Below are 24,543 nucleotides of genomic sequence, written 5' to 3'. Positions count from 1 at the left end.
ATCAGCTACCATCAGGTAGCTGTTCTACCTGACTCTGCTTTGGACACTTTTAACTTGCACTGGACACTTATAACTTGATTTTAACTGAGATGTGGCTGTTGTGTTTTACTATTTATTGTTATGTTTATTATTTAGTGCTGCGTTTGTTATGTTATGATTGCACTGCCCCTGGGAGACGCTGTCTCATTCTGCCCTGCAGAGCTGATGTACGGTTAGAATGACAAAGTTTTTTGAATCTTGAATCTTTGAATCTTTCGACTTATTTCTGGGCTTTGTAGGTTGGGTGGGTTTTCCTCTTTTTTTTATTCCCACTATGGAATTCCAGAGCGTACGCAAATTGTTATCATTGTTGTTTATCACCGCCATTCAAAATTTCCTCATCCTGATGTGTTTAATTGTTTTCTTTCGATATAAAGTTTCATGATGTTAGTTAAGTTGGAATGTCCATGGTTGGAATCATCCTATTAAGCGTAAGAAAACATGTAAAATTATTAATCGATTCCAACCTGATATAATCTTTGCACAAGAGACACAAGTCAGGTTATGTGATAACAATCATTTTTTTAAATTTTGGAAGGGTCCTCAGATTCACGCAAACTCTCTAAGTAAAATTAGGGGTGTTTCCATTTTTATTGATTCCAATATTCCCTTTAATCAGGAGGATATTATATCTGATATTAATGGTAGATTTTAGTTAATGGTAGGAGAAGAAGGAACAATTTACAATAAGAAAATGGTTTTGGTTAATATATATGGACCAAATATTGATGATCCTTCATTTTTTAAAGATATTTTTACTCTATTACCTGATTTAAATAAATATGTTATTAATGGGTGGAGATTTTAATACTTGCTTAAATCCCTTGTTAGATAAATCATCATCTAGACATCAACTCCCTAATCGTTCTGCATCACTGATTAATTCTTTTTAAATTGATTATGGTTTAATTGGTCTGGAGACATATGCATCCCACTGATATAGAGAATAATCCTTTTTTTTCCACATGTTCATAATAAATATTCAAGAATCGACTATTTTATAGCCAACCCTCGACTTTTACTTAATGTTCAGAAATGTGAATATGATGCAATTGCTATTTCTGATCATGCTCCTTTAAATTTAGTATTTGATTTGAAAGATGTTGTTTCTACAAGACCACCTTGACGTTTTCCAGAACATTTGTTACAAAGTTCAGATTTTGTTGAGTTCATTGAAACTCAGATAAGAGTTTTTTTCTCTTTAATAATACAGGAAACGTCTCAAAGTTAGTAATTTGGGATACGCTAAAAGCTTATTTACGTGGTCAGATTATTTCTTATTTAGCTAAGTTGAAGAAACAGACAAGAATAGAATTAGATAAAATTGCTAAACAAATTAAAGAATTAGATAATATCAACACAATCTTTCCAAACGTTGATTTGTTTAAAAGAAGAGTAGAACTACAATCACAATATAATTTATTATTAACTTATTCTATTGAATGATATTTGCTTAAGTTAAAGTCAGTTTTATATTTTTGGGGATAAAAATAATAGGCTATTAGCATCCCAATTAAGGGCTGCTAAAGCTAAAAGACAAATTTTAAAGATTCGTAAAGATAATGGAGATATAGTAAGTAATTATGAAGATATTAATAATATTTTTCAGGATTTTTATTCTGATCTTTATAAATCTCAGTTTCCAGCAGATCCCTCTAAAATGAAAGCTTTTTTTATATAAGATTAAATTTCCTCAAATTACTGAAGATCAACAGACCCTTGATGCTCCAATTGTTGAGCATGAAATTCAGAAAGCTATATGGTCAATGCAATCAGGTAAAGTTCCTGGACTCGATGGTTCTTCGGTAAGATTTTACAAAAAATTTGGAAAATTACTTTCTCCATACCTTTTGGAACTGTTTCATGAATCGTTTGAGAAAGGTAATTTACCTTCTTTTTATGAAGCTTCTGTTTCTTTAATCCTTAAGAAAGATAAAGATCCTACTGAATGCTCATCATAAACCTACTTCGATATTAAATGTGGATGCTAAAATTCTTTCCAAGATAATGGCTAACCGTTTTGAAAACATTTTATCTAAAATTATCTCTATGGATCAAACAGGCTTTATTAGAGGCCGTTACTCATTTCCTAATGTTCGGAGATTGATGAACATTATATATTCACCATTATCCAAAACACCCCAGTGTGTTATTTCTCTGAATGCAGAAAACGCATTTGATGGACTTATTTGTTTAATGTATTAGAAAAATTTGGCTTTGGTAATAATTTTAATAAGTGAATTCAAATGATCTATAAGAACCCTATCGCTACTGTTATTACTAATAATCTTAGGTCTTCCTTTTTTTCCACTTTCACGAGGTACTCGACAGCGGAGTCCATTAAGTCCTTTATTATTTAATCTCGCATTGGAGCCTTTGGCTGTAACAATTCGCGAAGCTAAAAATATTCATGGTATTTCTATAAATGGGACCATACATAAGATTTCTCTTTATGCAGATGATCTTTTGGTTTATATCTCAAATCCTGAAGAAACTATTCCTAATCTTTTGGAATTATTGAATGATTTTGGAAAATTTTCAGGATATAAACTTAATTTAAATAAGTGAATTGTTCCCTTTAAATGTTCCTGTTTTTATATATAAGGATATTCCATTTAGAATTGTGAATTCTTTTAAATATTTGGGTATTATCATTACCAAAAAAAAGGATCTTTATAAAGCTAATGTAGTTCCTTTATTGGACTCTATGAAACAATTATTTTCTAGATGGAACCCTCTTACACTTTCTTTAATAGGTTATATTTATGCTGTGAAAATGATGATTTTACTGAGATTTTTTTATTTTTTTCAAAATATTCCTATCTTTCTAACCAAAACATTTTTTGATCAAATTGATTCTACTATTTCATCCTTTAATTGGAATAATAAAAAACCAGGAGTTATTAAGTTTCATTTACAAAAATCTAAAAAAGATGGTGGACTCACGCTACCCAATTTAAGATATGTATTATTGGGTTGTTAATATTTGACAATTATGTGTTTTGGTTATATTGGCTCAATAAGAACCAAAAACCAGCTTGGATTGATTTGGAACTTAAAGCTATTAATCAATTTTGTTTAACTTCACTATTAGGAGCTTCATTACCTTTACAACTTGCTAAAATTTCCAATTTAAATTTCTACCCTGTTATTAAACAGTCCTTATGGATTTGGTGTCAGTTTCGTAACTCTTTTAATTTTACACAATTTAAATTGTCTAGTCCTGTATTTCGAAATTTGCTATTTAAACCTTCAATTATGGAGAAATAAGGGGATTTGTTCTTTTTCAGATTTATTTAGTGATAGTTGATTGATGTCTTTTGAAGAGTTAATTATCAAATATTGTCTCTCTCATACACATTTCTTGCAATATTTACAGGTTAGACATTTTTTACAAAAATGTTTCTACGTTTCCATATATGCAAGAATCTGATTTGTTGGACACTATTTTGAATATGAATCCCTTAGTGAGAGCTAGGCCATTTGGCCATTTGAGCCTGCACCACCATTCAGTATGATCATGGCTGACCATCCAACTCAGAACCCTGTACCAGCCTCCATACCCCTTGATCCCCGTAGCCACAAGGGCCATATCTAACTCCCTCTTAAATATAGCCAATGAACTGGCCTCAACTGTTTCCTGTTGCTGAGATCTTGTTGTCACATGGCACCCATTTTACTTTGTAGGAGGTGATAGCATTCAAGCCTTGCCACAGCTATTGAGCACCATGAGCAAAGCGGATGAGCTTAAGAGCATGGATCAGTACTTGGAGCTATGATGTTGTGGCCATTACAGTGACTTGGATGGCTCAGAGACAAGAACAGTTACTAAAGAGTGCTAGGCTTTAGATGTTTCAGAAAGGACAGGGAGGGAGGCAAAAGAGGTGGGGGCATGGCACTGCTGATCAGAGATAGTGACAGGGCTGCAGAAAAGGAGGAAGTCATGGAGGATTGTCTACTGAGTTTCTGTGGGTGGAAGTTAGAAACAGGAAGGGTTCAATAACTCTACTGAGTTTTTCTTTTAATATAGACCACCCAATAGTAACAGGGACATCGAGAAGCAGATAGGGAGACAGATTCTGGAGAGGTGTAATAATAACAGGGTCGTTGTGGTGGGAGATTTTAATTTCCCAAATATTGATTGGCCTCTAGCCAGAGCAAGGGGTTTAAGATGGGGTGGAGTTTGAGAGGTGTGTCAGGAAGGTTTCCTGACACAATATGTACATAAGCCGACAAGAGGAAAGGGTGCACTTGATCTGGTATTGGGAAATGAACCTGGTCAGGTGTCAGGTCTCTCAGTGGGACAGCATTTTAGAGATAGTGATCAAAATTCTATCTCCTTTACCATAGCATTGGAGGGGGATAGGAACAGACAAATTAGTAAAGCGTTTAATTGGAGTAAGGGGAAATATGAAGCTAATGGGCAGGAAATTGGAAGCATAAATTCGTAACAGATGTTCTCGGGGAAATGTACTACAGAAATGTAGCAAACATTCAGGGGATATCTGTGTGGCGTTCTGAATAGGTATGTTCCAATGAGACAGGGAAAGGATGGTAGGTTACAAGAACAGTGGTGTACAAAGGCTCTGTAAAATCTAGTCAAGAAGAAAAGTTTACGAAAGGTTCAAACAAAAACAACTAGATAATGATGGAGATCTAGAAGATTATGAGGCTAGCAGGAAGGAGCTTAGGCCGGCTGGTGGCGTAGTGGCATCAGCGCCGGACTTTGGAGCGAAGGCTCCCAAGTTCGAATATAGCCAGCTTCCTTGCACACTTTCCAACTGTGCTGGGTTGAGCGTCGAGCTAGCAACTTGGCCTCGTAAAAATAAGAAAGCCTGCTGAAAAAAACGCCGTCATGACAGCGTCCCGATGACTCCACTCGGCTTTCTTCTTCTTCTTCTTCAGGAAGGAGCTTAAGAATGAAATCAGGAGAGCCAGAAGGGGCCATAAGAAGACCTTGGCGAGCAGTATTAAAGAAAACTCCAAGGCATTCTACAAGTATATGAAGAGCAAGAAGATAAGACATGAGAGAATAGGACCACCAATCAAGTGTGACAGTGGAAAAGTGTGTATGGAACCAGAGGAGATAGCAGAGTTATTTAATGAATACTTTGCTTCAGTATTCACTACAGAAAAGGATCTTGGCGATTGTAGGGATGACTTACAGCGGATTGAAAAGCTTGAACATATAGACATTAAGAAAGAGAGTGTGCTGGAGCTTTTGGAAAGCATCAAGTTAGATAGGTCTCCAGGACCAGACGAGATGTACCTCAGGCTACTGTGGGAGGCGAGGGAGGAAGTTGCTGAGCCTCTGATGAGCTTTGCATAATCATTGGGGACGGGAGGAGTTGCAGATGTTGTCCCCTTATTCGAGAAAGGGAGTAGAGATAGCCCAGGAAATTATAGACCAGTGAGTCTTACTTCAGTGGTTGGCAAGTTGATGGAGGAGATCCTGAGAAGCAGGATTTATGAACATTTGGCGAGGCATAATATGATTAGGGATCGTCAGCATAGCTTTGTCAAAGGCAGGTTGTGCCTTAGAGCCTGATTGAATTTTTTGAGGATGTGACAAAACACGTTGACGAAGGTAGAGCTGGAGATGTAGTGTATATGGATTTCAGCAAGGCATTTGATAAGGTACCCCATGCCAGGCTTATTGAGAAAGTAAGGAGGCATGGGATCCAAGGGGACCTTGCTTTGTGGATCCAGAACTGGCTTGTTCACAGAAGGCCAAGAGTGATTATAGATGGGCCACATTCTGCATGGAGGTCGTTGACCAGTGGTGTGCCTCAGGGATCTGATCTCGGACCCCTTCTCTTCGTGATTTTTATAAATGACCTGGATGAGGAAGTGGAGGGATGGGTTAGTAATTTGCTGATGACACAAAGGTTGGGGGTGTTGTGGATTGTACCGGGGGGGGGAAGAGTTGTCAGAGGTTACAGCAGGACATCAATAGGATGCAAAACTGGGCTGAGAAGTGGCAGATGGAGTTCAACCCAGGTAAGTGTGAGGTGGTTCATTTTAGTAGGTCAAATATGATGGCAGAATATAGTATTAATAGTAAGACTCTTGGCAGTGTGGAGGATCAGAGGGATCTTGTGGTTCGAGTCCATAGGACAATCAAAGCTGCTGCGCAGGTGGACTTGTGGTTCAGAAGGGATTAGGGGCATTGGCATTCATCAACCGTGGGATTGAGTTTAGGAGTTGAGAGGTAATGTTACAGCTATGTAGGACCCTGGTCAGGCCCACTTGGAGTACTGTGCTCAGTTCTGGTCTCCTCACTACAGGAAGGATCTGGAAACTTCAGAAAGGGTGCAGAGGATATTTACAAGGATGTTGCCTGGATTGGGGAGCATGCCGTACAAGAATAGGTTGAGTGAACTTGGCCTTTTCTCCTTGGAGTGGCAGAGGAGGAGAGATGATCTGATAGAGGTGGGAGACATTGCTCGTGTGGATAGTCAGAGGCTTTTTTTCAGGGCTGAAATTTCTATCATGAGAGGGCACAGTTTTAAAGTGCTTGGAGGTAAGTACAGAGGAGATGTTGGGGTAATTTTTTATATATATATACACACACACATACACATACACGCAGAAAGTGGCGAGTCCATGGAATGGGCTGCCAGCTATGGTGGTAAAGGTGGATACGATAAGGTCTTTTAAGACTCTTGGATAGCTTCGTGGAGCTTAGAAAAATAGAGGGCTATGGGTAACCCTAGGTAATTTCTAAAGTATGTACATGTTTGGCACAACGTTGTGGGCTGAAGGGCCTGTATTGTGCTGTAGTGTTTCTATGCTTCATCCTTTTGTGATCCCAGTTTAGTCCAGAATTGCCAGAGGTCATGTCTGGACCTCTTGTATTTTACTTGACCTGAACACCACTAATCTGACCCTCAGCATACTGATGATTTCTTGGTTCATCCAGTGCTTTTGGTTGGGCAAGACCAAGTGATTTTGTGGGGAGGAAAGACACATTTATCCATGACTAACTTTATAATGTCCATGACAACTGGATCCTCAGTTCTCGAACACAGCCCAGCTGCCACTCCTCTACCTCCTACAACCACCTCTTCATTGTCTTACCTTTGGAGTCTTGCTCTTTAGCATCTGCCTGTATACAGGTAAGAGGAGGACAGCTAGATTATCAGATTTCACAAAATGCAATCGGGGATGGATTGACAGGCATTCCTTATACCAGTATAGCAGAGGTCAAGCACCTCTGGTGCTGGATGTGATATGTTGATGACAATTAAGCAGAGATTTCTTCAGGCAAGCCTGACTGAAGTCTCTGGCAATGATTTGAAAAGCATCAGGTAGACTATACATTTGCTAACAAGATACTGTGCACAGGCAGCTTTACACCCTTCCATTTTAGTTTGGCTTGGAGATCTCCCCTCCTCCCTCTTCCGACCATGGCAATATACCTTTGTCCGCTTTATACCTACATTCCAGGGTCGAGTCTGCCAAGTCCTTCATGATATTGTAAAATCACTAGTTTATTAAGATATTTAAAAAGTAAGTTACTCAAAAGGGAAAATACTGCCATGCAGATTGCACCAATAGTAGTTCAGAGATGTAGATCTAGAAATTGTGAGCAGCCTCTTCAACTGTCAAGTAGAAGAGCCACAGCAGGCAGTCATTGTGCACAAAGTAAATTTAGTATCAAATATGTTTACAATAGATTCTAGTTAACCAGATCATACAGGACCAGTACATTTTGACCCAATTAAGTGGCAATTCATGAAAATAGTTAAAAAGGTATAAAAGACAAACTGAATAGCATCAAAAATACAGAACAAATTAGAAGACTACCAATATTACTATACTAGTATCAAACTGTTATTAGCTCCTAATAGTTGAAAGACAGAGGAATTGTCCAGTGTACAGTGTTGACTGAATGTAAATGAACAAAGTCAGCCTAGACACCTATTACAGATATGCCTTCATGCAATGCTTTTGAGGATCGCATCCTCCAAATCTTCATTTCCATTGTAAATTCAAAATTATTGCTAATACCTTCAAATTCTTCACAGATCCTAACTTGAATTAGTGAAATTGCTTTATTTTCACTCCTGGCAGTTTCAGGCATCTCCAAACCTGAATGCTTGAAAACACAGTGAGCAAAACAGTTCCAAATTATTTCTTGCTGACCAGTGACAAATATCACTGCTTTTTGAACACAAATGACGCTATTTGAAAACTGTTTGCTCTAAGCATGGTGTAGTGTCTAATAGCCACACACGTGCAGGCTAGTTAGAAACTGTTTGGCAACAGTATCCTGTTCCAATTAAGAAGCATAGTGTCCCAAATAAGTTAAAGGAAACACCACTATTTTCTTAGTAAGTTTTTGTCTTTAAGAGTTGTCCAAAGCAAGTGCCTGTCCCAATTAACCGATGGTCTAATTGACTGGAATACACTACCTTGAGATTCACTTTATTGCAGGCATTCACAGGAAAATAAAAAAAAATACAATAGAAAACAAAATAAGAGTCCATTGTATTACAGGAATGGTACTAATATGGATAGATTAGCCAACTGGCAAAAGGCTAACATTGTGAAGACAAGGGGCTTTTCCAGTTGGCTGCCAGTGGCATTTCACAGTTGGGAATGTCGGGACCTTTTTTCACGTTATATGTCAATGATCTGGATGATGAAATTGATGGCTCTGTGCCACATTTGCAGAGAATACAAAGACAAATGCAGGGGCAGGTAGCGTTAAAAAGCAGGGGTTCGATAAGACCATAGGAGCAGAATTAGGCCATTCAGACCATCAAGTCTGCTCTGCCATTTCATCATGGCTGATCCCTGATCCCATTCACCTGCCCTCTCACCAGAGCCCTCGATGCCAAGACCAATCAGGAATCTATCAACTTCTGCTTTGAATATATAAAATGGACTTGCCTTCACAGCAGTCTGTGGCAGAGCATTCCACAGATATACCATTCATTGGCTAAAAAAAAAATTCCTCCTTACTTCTGTTCTAAAGGTCACCCCTCAATTCTGAGGCTGTGCCCTCTAGTTCTGGATACCCCCCACCAAAGGAAACATACTCTCTATATCCATCTTATCTACTCCTTTCAACATCCAGTAAGTTTCAATGAGATCCTCCTGCATTCTTCTAAATTCCAGTGAGTCCAGGCCTAAAGCTGCCAAACCCTCCTCATATGTTAACCCCTTCATTCCCAGAATCATCCTCATGAATCTTCTCTGGAATCTCTCCAATGACAATACATCCTTTCTGAGATATGGGGCCCAAAACTGTTGACAATACTCCAAGTGCAGTCTGACTAGTGTCTTATAAAGCCTCAGCATTATCGCCTATATTCTATTCCCCTTGAAATAAATGCCAAAATTGCATTTGCCTTCTTTACAACAGATTAAACCAGCAAATTAACCTTCTGGGAGTCTTGCATGAGGACTCCTAACTCCCTTTGCACCTCTGATGTTTGAATTTTTTTCCTGATTTTAGATAATAGTCTGCACTATTGTTCCTTTTACCAAAATGCATCATACATTTCCCAACACTGTATTCCATCTGCCATTTTTGTCCATTCTTCCAATTTGTCCAAGTCCTGCTGCAATCACACGTATTCCTCAGCACCACCTAGCTCTCCACCTATCTTTGTATCATCCGCAAACTTTGCCACAAAGCCATCAATTCCATTATCTAAATCATTGACAAACAATGTGAAAAGTAGGTGTCCCAATACTGACCCATAAGGAACACCAGTCATCACTGGCAGGCAATCAGAAAAAGCCCCTTTTATTCCCACTCACTGCCTCCTGCCTGTCAGCCATCCCTCTGTCCATGCCAGTGTCTTTCCTGTAACACCACAGGATTTTATCTTGTTAAGCAGTCTTATGTGATGCACCTTATCAAACATATCTTCTGAAAATCCAAGTAAATAACATTCACTGTCTTTCCCTTGTCTACCTTGCTTGTTACTTTCTTGAAGAATTCCAACAGATTTGTTAGGCAAGATTTCCCTTTACAGAAACCATGTTGACTTTGACTTATTTTATCACTAGTCTCCAAGTACCCAGAAGCCTTGTCCTTAATAATGGACTCCAACACTTTCCCAACCACTGAGGTGAGGCTAATTGGCCAATAATTCCCTTCCTTTTGTCTTCCTCTCTTCTTACAGAGTGGAGTGACATTTTCAATTTTCTAGTCCTCCGGAACCATGCCAGAATCACGCGATTCTGGAAAGATCATCCATTATTTCTTCAGCAACCTCTCCCAGGACTCTGAGATGCAGTCCATCAGGTCTTCAGGTGGATACATCACCTGGACCATTGAGGGTGCCTAGCACTTTTTCCTTTGTAATAGCAACAGCACTCACTCCTGCTCCGACACTCACGGACCTCTTGCATACAGCTAATGTCTTCCACGGTAAAGACTGGAGCAAAGTACTTAAGTTCATCTGCCATTTCTATGGCCCCATTACTACCTCACCAGCATCATTTTCCAGTGCTCCAAAATCAACTCACACCTCCCTTTTATTCTGAAAAAAAAAATGAAAATACTTTGAGTATCCTGCTTTATATTATCAGCTTTTCCCTCAACCTTTTCCCTTCTTGTAAGCTATTTTAGTTGCCTTTTGTTGGATTTTAATAACTTCACAACCATCCAACTTCCCACTCACTTCTGCTACCTTGGCTTTTATGCAGTCATTAACTTCCCTTGTCAGCCAAGGTTGCCTACCCCTGCAACTTGAGAACTTCTGTGGGTCATATCTATCCTGTGCCTTGTGAACTATTCACGGAAACCTCAGCCACCTCTTTTCCGCTGTTATCCCTACCAGTATTCCCCTCCAATCCACCTGGCCAAACTTCTCTCTCTCATGCCTCTGTAATTCCCCTTACTCCATTGCAATACTGATAAATGTGCCTTATGCTTCTCCCTCTCAAATTGCAGTACAAATTCAATTATATTATGATCACTGCCTCTTAAGGATTCCATTATGTTAAGCTCCCTAATAAGATCTGGGTTATTATACAACATCCAATTTACGTTCAGCAACTAATAAAATCGAGGTTATCACACAACACCCAATCTAAGATGGCCTTTCCTCTAGTAGGCTCACGCGCAAAAGCCATCTTGCAGGCATTTTACAAATTTTCTCTCTTGCGATCCGACACCAACCTGGTTTTCCAAATTCCCTTGGATATTGAAATCCCCCATTACAATAGTGTCAATGCCCTTATTACATGTCCATTCCAGCTTCCTTTGCAATCTCAACCCCACATCTTGGCTAGTATTTGGAGGCCTATATATGATTCCCATAATGGTTCTTTAACCCTTGCAGTTTCTTAACTTCACCCAGAAAGATTCTGACTCTAAAGATGTAATTCCATCTCTTAACAACAGAACCACACCAGCACCTATGCCTTCCTGCCTGTCCTTTCAATTCAAGTATATCCATTGATGTTAAGCTCCCAACTATGGCCTTCTTTCAGCCACAACTCAGTGCTACTCAGAATGTCATACTGACCAATCCGTAATTGGGCTACAAGTTTACCCACCCGATTACGAATGCTACTCACATTTAAATACAGCACCTTCCGTCCTACATTCTTTGCATTTTGCCTTTGTGGTACAATTTAAACTTTGCTCTGTCTGCATTTGTAAACAATCGTTGGCTTGTCCTTCCTTATATTCATAAGTTGCCATGAATAGAGTATAGGGAAGTGTCTGGTTAGGCATTTTTGTTGAAGGAATAAAGTCACAAACTACTTTCTAAACAGGGAAGCAAATTCAGAAGTCAGAGGTGCAAAGGGACTTGGGAGTCTTTGTGCAGGATTCCCTAAAGGTTAACTTGCAGGTTGAATTGGTGATAAGGCTGGCAAATGCTACCTTAGCATTCATTTCGAGAGGACTAGAATATAAAAGCAAGGGTGGGATACTAAGGCTTTGTATAGCATTGGTCAGATAACACTTGGAATGTGATGAGCAGTTTTGGGTAAAAAGAATGTGCTGCCATTGCAGATAGTCTAGAGGAGGCTCACGAAAATTATTTTGAGAATTGAAAAGTTAATGTACAAGTAACATTTGATGGTTCTGTGCCTGTACTTACTGGAGTTTATTAGAATGAGGTGTGGATCTCACTGAAACCCATCAAATATTGAAAGCCCTAGATACAGTGGCCGTGAAGAGGATGTTTCCTAAACTGGGGTTAGTCTTGGGCCAGAGGGCACAGCCATGGAAGGACTTCCTTTAGAACAGAGATGAGGAAAAATTTCTTTAAGTAGAGGGTGGTGAATGTGTAGAATTTGTCGTTACAGACAGCTATGGAGGACAAGTCATTGGTATATTTAAAGCAGAGGCTAACAGGTTCTTGATTAGTAAGGTTGTCAAAGGTTACTCAGAGAAGGCAGGAAACTAGGGTTGCTACCTGCCTACTATAACATAGAGGTAACTCCCTCCCTGTATCTCCCATCACCTTACAATTCCCGTTTGTGCCAAAAGCCACCCAGCTGCAGCTACAATTCCCTAACAAAGTTTGTGAGTAGTTGTAGCTGGACACATCTTGTTATCAGGGAGAGCCATAGTATTACAGGAAAGTTACTGGCTGATTGGTAGGAGGCAGGAGTGGGAATAAAAGGATCCATTTCTTGTTGACTGCCAGTGACAAGTGATGTCTCGTAGGGGTCGGTGTTGGGACCACTTCTTTTTATACTGTGTATCAATGATTTAGGTGATGGAATTTTTGGCTTTGCTGTCAAGTTTGCAGCTGATACAAAGACTGGTGGATGGGCAGGTAGCGTTGAGGAAAAAGGAAGGCTGCAGAAGGACTTAGACTGGGGCATTCATTTAAAACAGATGTGGAGAAATTTCTTTAGCCAGAGGGTGGTGAATTTGTGGAATGTTTTTACCGCTGACAACAGTGGAAGCCAGGTCATTGGATGTATTTAAGTCAGAGGTTGATAGGTTCTTGATTAGCCACGGCATCAAAGGTTACGGGGAGAAGGCCAGGGAGTGGGCTGAGGAGGGGGGAAAGAGGATCAGCCATGATTGAATCGCACAGCAGACTCAATGGGCCAGATGGCCTAATTCTGCTCCTGTATCTTATGGTCTTAAGTGTTTGAAAAGTGTGCGGAGACGGGATACATATTTAGATTTGGATGCTCTGGCAACAACCATGTCATCTACACAAACAAAAGGAAGTCCATTATTTTTTAACAGACTCTATCAGCCGTTTGGAAAGTCTGTGCATCTCTCAGCCCAAGCGGCATGCACAGAAGCTCAAAGAGGCCAAACAGGGTTATCACTGCTGTTTCGGGAATGTTCTCTGAGCACATATGCACCTGATAGTAGCCCCCAACTAAATCGACTTTGGAAAAAATTGACTTGCCAGCTAAACGTTCTTGTAAGTTTGGGACTGGGTAGTAATTGGGGGTGGTGACCTTAAGGCCCCAAATATCAACTGTACTCTTTTCCATAGATGCTGCTTGACCTGCTGAGTTCCTCCAACATTTTGTGTGTTGCTTGGATTTCCAGTATCTGCAGATTTTCTCTTGTTGGTAATGGAATTGTTTATCGAGAAGAAAGCACATTTAACATATTACCAAACATTTGTCCCTGATCATTAGCAAAACAGATCAACAAGTCATTCAACACATTGCTGTTCATTAAGGGGGGCCACAAAAGGATTAACTTCTCTCCTATTGCTTTCAGTGCACTTGTTATATAATTTGCACAGACTGAAAATCCAGAGAGCAGAGTTTAAAACTTATAACAAGCAGACTGTCATAAACAACCATGTCAGGAGGGTAAGTACACCATCCTTACAAGTCTGTCCAATGTAGCTTCAGACCCATGTCACATTATCATTGTAAAATGGCCTAACAAGCCACTCACCTGTACTATTACTACTGCATTCAAAGTGAAAAGTAACTACCTAACCAAGGTAAAACCGTACAAGTAACTGAAACAGAAAGACTTCAGTGGTTCAAAGTGGTTCTCCAATTTCCCAAATAGGCAACAAATACTGTCCTTATCGCAATATTGAGAATCCACAAAATGAATAAAGACACATTTTATTCGTTGACACAGGTAATAACAAAATCAACTAGAAGAAAACATGCAAAGAACTGCAAACAACAGGAATTCTGCAGATGCTGGAAATTCAAGCAACACACATCAAAGTTGCTGGTGAACTTTGATGGCCAGGCAGCATCTGTAGGAAGAGGTGCAGTCGACGTTTCAGGCCGAGACCCTTCGTCAGGACTAACAAAGAACTGGCTGGTGTCAAATGCAACACTCACATTGATACTGCCCAAACATTGCTAGATTTGCTTCTAGAACCTCCCATAGTAGCATGTTCTAGTCACCCACTGCAGTGTAAAATCTCCTTTAAAATTTCCCCCTCCCACCATAAAGCTACACCCTCTAGTGTTTTGACATTTCCACCCTTGGGAAATGATTCCAACCATTGATCATGTAAGTGTCTCAAAATAAGCAGATGTTACTGCCATTTCCCGGTCTTTATCAGTTGAACTGATCTACCCAACAGCACAAGAAATTACAGAAAGTTCTGCAAGTGGCCCAGTCCAGCATGTAAACTAACCCGCCTTCCAACTACTCATCTATACAGTGCTGCCTCAGGAAAGCAGCCAAATCAATCAAAGTCCCATCCATCCTGGACATCCTCTCTTTTCTCATTGGGCAGAAGGTACAAAAGGTATGAGGGTCTCTCATGCAATAAGAGATGAGGTCACACTCAGGTTGGAGGTGCAACACCTTATTCCATCTGGGCAGCCTCCAACCTGATGGCATAAACATCGATTTCTCAAGCTTCTGGTAACTGCTCTCTCCCTCTCTTTCACCATTCCCATCTTTCATCTCATCTCCTTACTTGCCCATCAGCTCTTTCTGGTGCTTCTCCCCCTTCCCTCCCTTTCTTCTATAGCCTTCCATCCTCTCCCATCAGATTCTCCCTTCTCCAGCCCTTCATCTCTTTCACAATCAACAATCCCTTCTCCAGGTTTCACCTATCACTTACTACCTTCCTCCCTTCCCCCCACTCTGACTTTTCAGCTCTTTTTTCCAAGTTCTTGGCCCGACACATCCACTGTTTACTCAGAAGTCAGATGTAGAGTTGAAAGTTAGCGTGTCTTTAATCAAAAGTGTCATGGTTTCAAAAAGTAGTCAGATGAAGATTTTCTTCATCCACTGGTGGAATGATTCTTTTGGAATTTTCTACATGAGAATGTTGGAGTCTCTGTTGCTGAATATATTCAAGACAAATCAATAATTTTTTAAATATTAGGGGTAAATTAGGGGATATTGGGTTACTGCACTGAATTGCTGCAGAGCTACAAGATCACCCATGGTCCTCTTAAACAGGAGAAGAGTTATGAGGAGATTCCACCTCTTATGTTTTCTTGCAACAAATAAGCAAATGTTTCCAGCTGAAGAGAAATAGACCTTACAGGGATCCAGGAGTTGTTAACAGCCAGGCAATATATTTGACAATCTGACAAACTCCTAAATGTATGCATGCAAAAAGCATAGCTGGGGTTCAAAAGCCCCCTCCCCTTACACCTTCAAACAAGAGTCTTTATGCACGCTGATGAACTCCGAACTCCACATTTACTGAGACACTGTGGGCAGTTTACTGAAGATAAATAATTTAATAGTAAATATTAAATAAGACCATAAGACATAGGAATAGAATTAGGTCATTTAGCCCATCGAGTCTGCTCTGCCATTCAATCACAGCTGAACTTTTATTTCCCCCACCTCAGCTCCACTCCCCAGCCTTCACCTCCTAACCTTTCATGATGTGTCCAATCAAGAACCTATCAATCTCTGCCTTAAATACATCCAACGACCTGGTCTCCACAGCTGCCTGTAGTAATAAATTCCACAAATTCACCACCCTCTGGCTAAAGAAATTTTTCTGCATCTCTGTTTTAAATGGAGGCCCCTCTATCCTGAGCCTGTGCCCTCGTCCTAGACTCCCCCACCATGGGAAACTTCCTTTCCACATCTACTGTCTAGGCCTTTTAACATTCATAAGGTTTGAAAGAGATACCTTCCCCCCCCCCCGCCATCCTTCCAAATTCCAACGAGACCCAGAGCTATCAACTGTTCCTCGTATGGGGGAGGGAACGTCAACTCAGACCATGAGAGACCTGCGTCAGGCATTTTCATGCCTTACAAGGCGCAGATTGAAAATCTGTGTGGGGCGCCACTCCTCACAGACACTAGAGCAATGTGTGGTTAAGTGCCTTGCTCAAGGACAAAAACATGCTGCCACAACTGAGGCTCGAACTAGTGACCTTCAGAATTAGCCACCTACTCCATCATCTAATTCATTGATATACAGCATAAAAAGCAGTCCCAACACTGATCCTTGTGGAACAGCACTAGTCACTGGCAGCCAACCACAAGAGGATCTTTTTATTCACACTCGCTGCCTCTTACCTATCAGCCAATGCTCTAACCATGTTAGCAACTTTCCTGTAATTCCATGGGTTCTTTAACTTGGTAAGCAGTCTCACGTATGGCACCTTGTCAAAGGTCTTCTGAATGTCTAAATATACTACATCCACTTTATCTGTCCTATTTGTAATCTCCCCAAAGAATTCCAACAACATGTCAGACAAGATTTTCCCTCAAGGAAACCATGCTGACTTTGTCCTATCTTGTCCTGCGTCACCAAGTACTCCATAACCTCATCCTTAACAACTGTCTAATATCTTCCCAACTACTGAGGTCTATAATTTCCTTTCTACTGCCTTCCTCCTTTCTTAAAGAGTGGAGTGACATTTGCAAGTCTCCAGTCCTCTGGAACCATGCCCAAGTAAAATGTTTTGAAAGATCATTACTAATGCCTCCACAATCCCTACCGCTACCCCTTTCAGAACCCTAGAGTGCAGTTCATCTGGTCTGAGTGACTTATGTACCCTTAAGTCTTTCAGCTTTTTGAGCAACTTCTCCCCTGTAATAGTAAGTGCACTCACTTCTCTTTCTTCACACACTACAACATCTGGCACACTGCTAGTGTCTTCCACGGTGATGACTGATGCAAAATACTCATTTAGTTTTCTGCAATTCCTTAGCCCTGGTTATTATTTCTCCAGCCTCATTCTCCAGCAGTCCTATATCCACTTCCAGCTCTTACTTTTTCACATTCTTGAAAAAGTTTTTACTATCCTCTTTGATATTGTCTGCTAGCTTGCTTTCAATGTTACATCTTTTCCCTCCAAATGATTCTTTTAGCTGCTCTCTTTAGGTTTTTAAAAGCTTCCCAATCTTGTCTTCCCACTAATTTTGCTTTGACTTCCCTTGTCAGCCACTGTTATACTATTTTGCCATTTCAGTATTTCTTTGGTTTTGGAATACATCTATCCTGCACCTTCCTCATTTTCCCCAGAAACTCACACCATTGCTGCTCTGCTATCATCCCTGCCAGCAGCTCTTTCCAATTTACTTTGGCCAACTCCTCTCTCATACCACTGTAATTTCCTTTACTCCACTGAAATAATACTACATCAGACTTCACTTTTTCCCCCAAATTTCAAGTTGAACTCAATCATATTGTGATCACTGCCTCCTTAGGGTTCTTTTACCTTAAGCGCCCTAAATCAACCTCTCATTCATCACATAACACCCAGTCCTGTATAGTTAATCTGTATTTAGGCATTTAACAAACTCATTTTCCTGAAATCTATTACCAACCTAATTTTCCCCAGTTAATCAGCATGTTGAAATCTCCCATGACTATCAAACACTGTCTTTTTGATATGCCTTTTGTATTTCCCATTGTAATCGGTGATCCATATCCCAGCTACTGTTGGGAGACCTATATGTAACCACCATCTTTTTTTTTAAACTCAACCCACATAATTTCAACATCTTATCCTATGTTACATCTTTCTACTGATCTGATGGCATTCTTTACCAGCATAGCCACATCATCCCCTTTGCCTGCCTTCCTATCCCTCCGATACAACGTGTAACCTTAGACATTCAGCTCCCAACTACAATCAGCCTTCAGACACGAGCAGAAGTAGTAGAATTTCCCAAAGCATTTCATAGGTGCATAAAATTTGAACTCTTACACAGACAGTATCAACTGGAACTCTGAGAATTATTTTTAAAGTGGACCAGGCCTCCACTAATAGAGAAAGTGATAGGGCCATAGAAAAATGCGGCATGAAAACAGGTCCTTCAGCCCAACTGATCCATGCTGACTACAACTTCCTCCTTCAGCCCGTAACCCTCCAAGCACCGATCTAAATGCCACTTAATACTCCATTTCCTCTGGTAGCTCATTCCAGGTATTGGTCTGTTTGTGCGCTCTAGTTTCGTACACACCAACCCTGGGAAAAAGACCGACTGTCCACCTTATCCATAATTTTATAAACTTTTTAAAACATCATCTGTCATTCTCCTATGCTCCAGGGAACAAACATCCAGTGTGGCCAACTCACTAAAACTCAGGCCTCTAGTACAACGAGCACTGGCCTCTCATACAAGACCATAAGATGTAGGAGCAGAATTAGGCCATTTGGCCCATCGAATCTACTCTGCCACTCAATCGTGGCTGATCCCTTTTTCCCCCCCAACTCCTCAACCCCACTCCCCGGCTTTTTCCCCTTAACATTTGATGCCATGTCCAATCAAGACCTATCAATTTCTGCCTTAAATAAACCTAATGGCCTGGCCTCCACAGCTGCATGTGGCAACAAATTCCACAAATTCACCACCCTTTGGCTAAAGAAATTTCTCCACATCTCTGTTTTGAAAGGGCGCCCCGCTATCCTGAGCCTGTGCCCTCTTGTCCTAGACTCTTCCACCATGGGAAACATCCTTTCCACATCTACTCTGTCTAGGCCTTTCAACATTCAAAAAGTTTCAATGAGATACCACCTCATCCTTCTGAATTCCAGCGAGTACAGACCAAAAGCCATCAAACGTTCCTCGTACGATAACCCTTTCATTCCTGGAATCATCTTTGTGAACCTCCTATGGACCCTCTCCAATGCCAGCACATATTTTCTAAGATGAGGGGCCCCAAATCTGTTCACAATACTCAAGGTGAGGCCTCACTAGTGTCTTATAAAGTCTCGGTATCACATCTTTGCTCTTGTATTCTAGATCTCTTGAAATGAATGCTTCAGGAGAGTGCGGAGCGACCACTCTCCGCTGAACATCGATGGCTCCTCCGTAGAGATTGTTAAGTGCACCAAATTTCTTGGTGTTCACCTGGCAGAGAATCTCACCTGGTCCCTCAACACCAGCTCCATAACCAAGAAAGCCCAGCAGCATCTCTACTTTCTGCGAAGGCTGAAAAAAAGTCCATCTCCCACCCCCCCCATCCTCACCACATTCTACAGAGGATGTATCGAGAGTATCCTGAGCGGCTGCATTACTGCCTGGTTTGGAAATCACACTGTCTCAGATCACAAGACCCTGCAGTGGACAGTGAGGTCAGCTGAAGGGATCATCAGGGTCTCTCTTCCCGCCATTACTGACATTTACACCACATGCTGCATCTGCAAAGCTAACAGCACTGTGAAGGACCCCACGTACCCCTCATACAAACTCTTCTCCCTCCTGCCATCTGGCAAAAGGTACCGAAGCATTTGGGCTCTCACGACCAGACTCTGTAACAGCTTCTGCCCATTAGACTCCTCAATTCCCAGAGTCAAATCTGACACCAACCTACACACACACTCAACTGAACACCACTCCACTCCCTTTTCAATTTTTGCTCATTTTTTTCTCAATTCCTGCTAAAACATTGTTTACATTTACATCATTATATTGTAATTTGTCCTTTACTGTGCCTATTGTCTTGTTTATTAATTATTGTACCGTCTTGCACTGTTTTGTGCACTTTATGTAGTCCCGTGTAGGCCTAAAGTCTAATGTAGTTTTGTGTTGCTTCACGTAGTCTAGTGCAGTTTTGCGTTGTTTCAGGTAGTCTAGTGTAGTTTTGTGTTGTTTCAGGTAGCACCATGGTCCTGGAGGATTGTTGTTTCGTTTTTACTGTGTACTGTACCAGCAGTTATGGTTGAAATGACAATAAAAGCAACTTGACTTGACTCGACATGGCATCTGCCCTCCTCACCACCGTCTCAACCAGCAAGTTAACCTTCAGGGTGTTCTGCACAAGGACTCCCAAGTCCCAGTGCATCTCAGATTCCTGGATTTTCTCCCTGTTTAGAAAATAGTCCACACATTTGTTTCTACTACAAAAGTGCATGACCATGCATTTTCCAACACTGTATTTCATTTGCCATTTTCTTGCCCATTCTCCTAATCTATCTAAGTCCTCCTGCATCCTACCTGTTTCCTCAACACCACCTGCCCATCCACCAATCTTTGTATCATCTGCAAACTTGGCAACAAAACCATCTGTTCCATCATCTAAATCATTTATATACAGCATAAAAAAAATGGTCCTAACATTGACCCCTGTGGAACACCACCAGTCACTGGCAGCAAACCAGAAAAGGACCCTTTTATTCCCACTCGCTGCCTCCTGCCAATCAGCCAATGCTCGAACCACATTAGTAACTTTCTGTAATACCATGGGCTCTTAACTTGGTAAGCAGCTCATGTGTGGCACGTCAGGCTAACTGGTCTATAATTTCCTTGCTGCTGCCTTTCCCCTTTCTTAAAGAGTGGAGTAACATTTGCAATTTTCCAGTCCTCTGGCACCATGCCAGAGTCCAATGATTTTTGAAAGATCATTTCTAAATTCGCCACAATTTCTAATGCTTCCTCTTTCAGAACCCTAGGGTGCAGTTTCTCTGGTCCAGGTTGACTTATGCACTTTTAACTTTTTGAGCACCTTCTCCCTTGTAATAGTAACCGCACCCATTTCTCTTCCTTCACACTGCTCGTATCTTCCACAGTGGAGACTGACGCAAAATATTCATTTAGTTCATCAGTCATCTCTTTGTCCCGTTATTATTTCTCCTGCCTCATTTTCTAGCGGTCCTATATCCACTCTCATTTCTCTTTTATTTTCAACATACTTAAAAACTTAAACTATCCACTTTGATATTATTTGCTAGCTTGCCTTCATATTTCATATTTTCCTTCTAATGATTTTTTTAGTTGCTCTTTGTAGGTTTTTAAAAACCTATCAATCCTCTATCTTCCCACTAATTTTTGCTTTGTTATATGCCCTTTCTTTTGCTTTAACTTCCCTTGTCAGCCACAATTGTACTATTTTACCATTTGACTATTTCTTCATTTTTGGAATACACATATCCTGCACCTTCCTCAATTTTCCCAGAAACGCACATCATTGCTACTCTGCTGTCATACCTGCCAGGAGCTCTTTCCAATTTACTTTGACCAACTCTTCTCTCATACCACATTAATTTCCCAATTAATTCCCAGGACATTCAGTTACAACCATCCTTCAGCCACGATTCAGTGATGGCCACAACATCGTACCTGGCAATCTGCAATATTGCAACAAGAATATCCATCGTATTTCTTATACTACGTGCATTTAGATACAACACCTTGAGTAGCATTTGCTATCCTTTCTGATTCTGCATCCTTAATTTGATACTCAGCTTGTTGGCTGCAACTAAGTCCCATCACCTGCCTGCCCTTCCTGACAGTCTGACTGCACGCTATCTTTACTTTTTTACCATCCATCCTTTCCCCAGTCCCTTCACTCCGGTTCCCACCCACTTGCCAAGTTAGTTTAAACCCTCCCAAACAGCTCTAACATGGGAAACATCCTTTCCACATATGCTCTGTCTAGGCCTTTCAACATTCGAAAGGTTTCAATGAGATCTCCCCTCATCCTTCTGAATTCCAGCAAGTAGAGACCCAGAGCTATCCTGTTTCTAAGCTTTCTACCTAGCTCTCTAAATTCTCTTTTCAGGACCTTATTTCTTTTCCTTCCTATGTCATTAGTACCAATATGTACCAAGACATCTGACTGCTCTACCTCCCTCTCCAAAATGTTGCGGATGCGATTTGAGACATCCCTGACCCTGGCACCCGGGAGGCAACATATCATGCGGGTGTCCCATTCACGTCCACAGAATCTCCTGTCTGTTCCCCTCCCTATCACTACTGCTCCCTTCTCGCTCTTTCCCTTCTGAACCTTGGACCCATGCTCAGTTACTGTAACCTGGTAGGCATAGCATTCTCCCGGGAGGTCATCCCCCACAAAAGTATCCAAAGTGGTATACTTGTTTTTGAGGGGAATGGCCACAGAAGTGCTCTGCTCTAACTGCCTATTTACATTTCTCCTGACAGACACTGGTCCTGGGATTGCTGTTGTTTGCAATAATGTATAAATAACTTGGATGGGAGTGTAGATGGGTGCAGATGACTAAAAGGTTGAAGTTGTGGACAGTGCAGAGAACTGCAATACAATAGAGTATTGTACATAGACTAGAACCTGGGGAAGTGTGAAGTGTTGCATTAGGAGATCTAACACAAGGGGGAAGTACAGTTAATGGCCGGACTCTAACCAGTGCGTGCAGAAGATCCAAGTCCATACTCACTGAAAGTGGCCACACATAGACAATATATGGAATACTTCATTGGGCAGGGTATTGAGTATAAGAGAATAGAAATCACATTGCCTCAGTATAATACTCTGGTTAGGCTGCACTGTGTGCAATTCAGGTCACTCTATTACAGGAAGGATGTGGAGGATTTGGAAAAAGTGTAGAAAAGGTTTACCAGGAATAATGGCCATGAGATATAAGGAGAGGCTTGATAAACTTGGATTGTTTTCTCTGAATTGTCAGAGGCTTGTTGCGCATGAAGAGGAGAGAGGTGGAGAGGCAGGATAGAAATAATTTGAGGACAATTAAGGAGAGAGGAGGAAAGCTTAAAGAAATGTGTGAGGCAATTTGTTTTATGCAAGTCCCAGTGGGTGGGGGGGGGGGCACACACTACCTGTGGTCAAATGATTAAACACAGAATATTGGCCAAATGAGGTTTATAAAACACAAAATGCTGAAAATAATGGGCAGTAAAAGCGAATACAGAAAGTTAATGGTTCAGGTGTAGGATTCTTCACATTGACATATTAGTCTCTCAAAGAAAGACAATTTATCAGTAGAAGGGGTAAATCAAATGACTAGAAGCTTAACAGTCCACTTGGAAAGGAATAAAGCTTAGAATTTTTTGGAGCTTTCAAACAGACACTGGAGAAGACCGAATAGCATGGTAAAATAAAGAACGGATAGCCGGGGTACGGCGGGGGGGGGGGAAGAGGTGCTGATCCCAAAGCCGAACGTAGCCTTAGGGCAAGGAGACAGCACCAAAAGCGACTACAGTGGATTTTCTGGGAACTGAAGAGTCGGAGCAAGTGGCAACGGCGACAGGAAGCTGACCCACAACCGCGTAGGACGACGGATAACACTGGTTGCTGTAACATGGCGAATGGGCAGGAGCGTAGGCTCCTAAGGCCCGGGCCTAAGCCTTACCTAACACACTATCTCGGAACCCCGGCTTCTCACCACTCCTCTTCGACTCCGCTTACCTGGTCCAGGTTCTCCTCACTCCCGCTATCATCGCTGTCCGAGTCGATCACGATTCGCCCCTTACGTTTCTTCAGCATCGCGGCGCCGCCTCGGGCCCTGGGACAGAGCAAGGCGCCAAGCGGCTCAGTAACGCGATCCCGAAAGGGCAAGGCAAAGGTCTGCGTGGCTCAGCCGCACGAAGTCTCAGGTAGGAAATAACCGGACCACAACTTCACAGGAACGGCCGAAAAAAATAAAATGTTCCACTCCCGCCACGAACCGGCCTCAGGCTCCAACACACAATAACCTAGCGCAGAGTGCGCACGCGCAGCAAGCGACTGGCGGTCATTAGCATACGGCGTACGGTATTGGCCGTCGAAGAAAGGAAGAATATTAGGGTGGGAGGGGTGAGGGGTGTGCGGAGTGGGATAGGGGTGTGGGGAAGTAGGAGGGGAGAGGTGGAGAGGAGGGGAGAGGTGGAGAGGAGGGTAGGGATGGGGGATGGTGGCAGGGGTAGATAAGTGGGGAGAGAAGGGTAGAAAGAAGGAGAAGAGGGTGAGGCAGAGAAATGGAGTAGGAAGAGGGGCAAAGAGATTGGATGAGAGGGAGGAGAGAGGGGTAGAGAGCTTGGGGAAAGAGGACGAGTGTGAGTGGGTGAGAGGTGCAGCGAGGGGGAAATAAGGTGAGAGAGGGGGGCAAGTGGGGATGATAAGAGGAGGAGTGACAGAGAGGGGAGAAGAGTGAGAGGGAGAGAGAAAGTGAAAAAGGGGTAAAGAGAGGGGAGAGAAAGGGGGAGTGTGTGGGAAAGAGACTGGAGAGAGAGAAGGAGCTGTTGAGAGAGAGGGGGAAGAGGGGCAAGGGGCGGAGAGGAAGGGGGAACGAGGGGGCAAGGGGAGTGAGCCGGGGAGAGGGAAGAAGAGAGGAAGGTGAGAGGGGGAGAGGGTGGGGACAGAGGGAGGGAGGGGAGAGAAGGTGGAGATAGAGGGGGAAAGTGAGGGAGAGAGGGTAGAGTGAGATAGACGGGAGAAATGAGAGGGG

General features: G+C 41.7%; 1 protein-coding gene across 2 annotated transcripts in view; it reads right to left on the bottom strand.

Moving 5' to 3' along the window:
* The window catches only part of rtf1 (RTF1 homolog, Paf1/RNA polymerase II complex component), a 217,275-nt gene extending 193,447 nt beyond the window's left edge, over nt 1-23,828 (bottom strand). For both annotated transcript variants that reach the window (XM_063054453.1, XM_063054446.1), the window contains exon 1: nt 23,526-23,828. In XM_063054453.1, coding sequence (XP_062910523.1) covers nt 23,526-23,603 — 78 coding nt within the window. In that variant the 5' untranslated portion in view covers nt 23,604-23,828. The remainder of the gene's footprint in view (nt 1-23,525) is intronic.
* Between the last annotated feature and the right edge of the window lie 715 nt (nt 23,829-24,543).

Source organism: Mobula hypostoma, chromosome 1, assembly GCF_963921235.1.
Source record: "Mobula hypostoma chromosome 1, sMobHyp1.1, whole genome shotgun sequence".
NCBI classification, from domain to species: domain Eukaryota; kingdom Metazoa; phylum Chordata; class Chondrichthyes; order Myliobatiformes; family Myliobatidae; genus Mobula; species Mobula hypostoma.
This window is presented reverse-complemented; position numbering and strand designations above follow the sequence as displayed.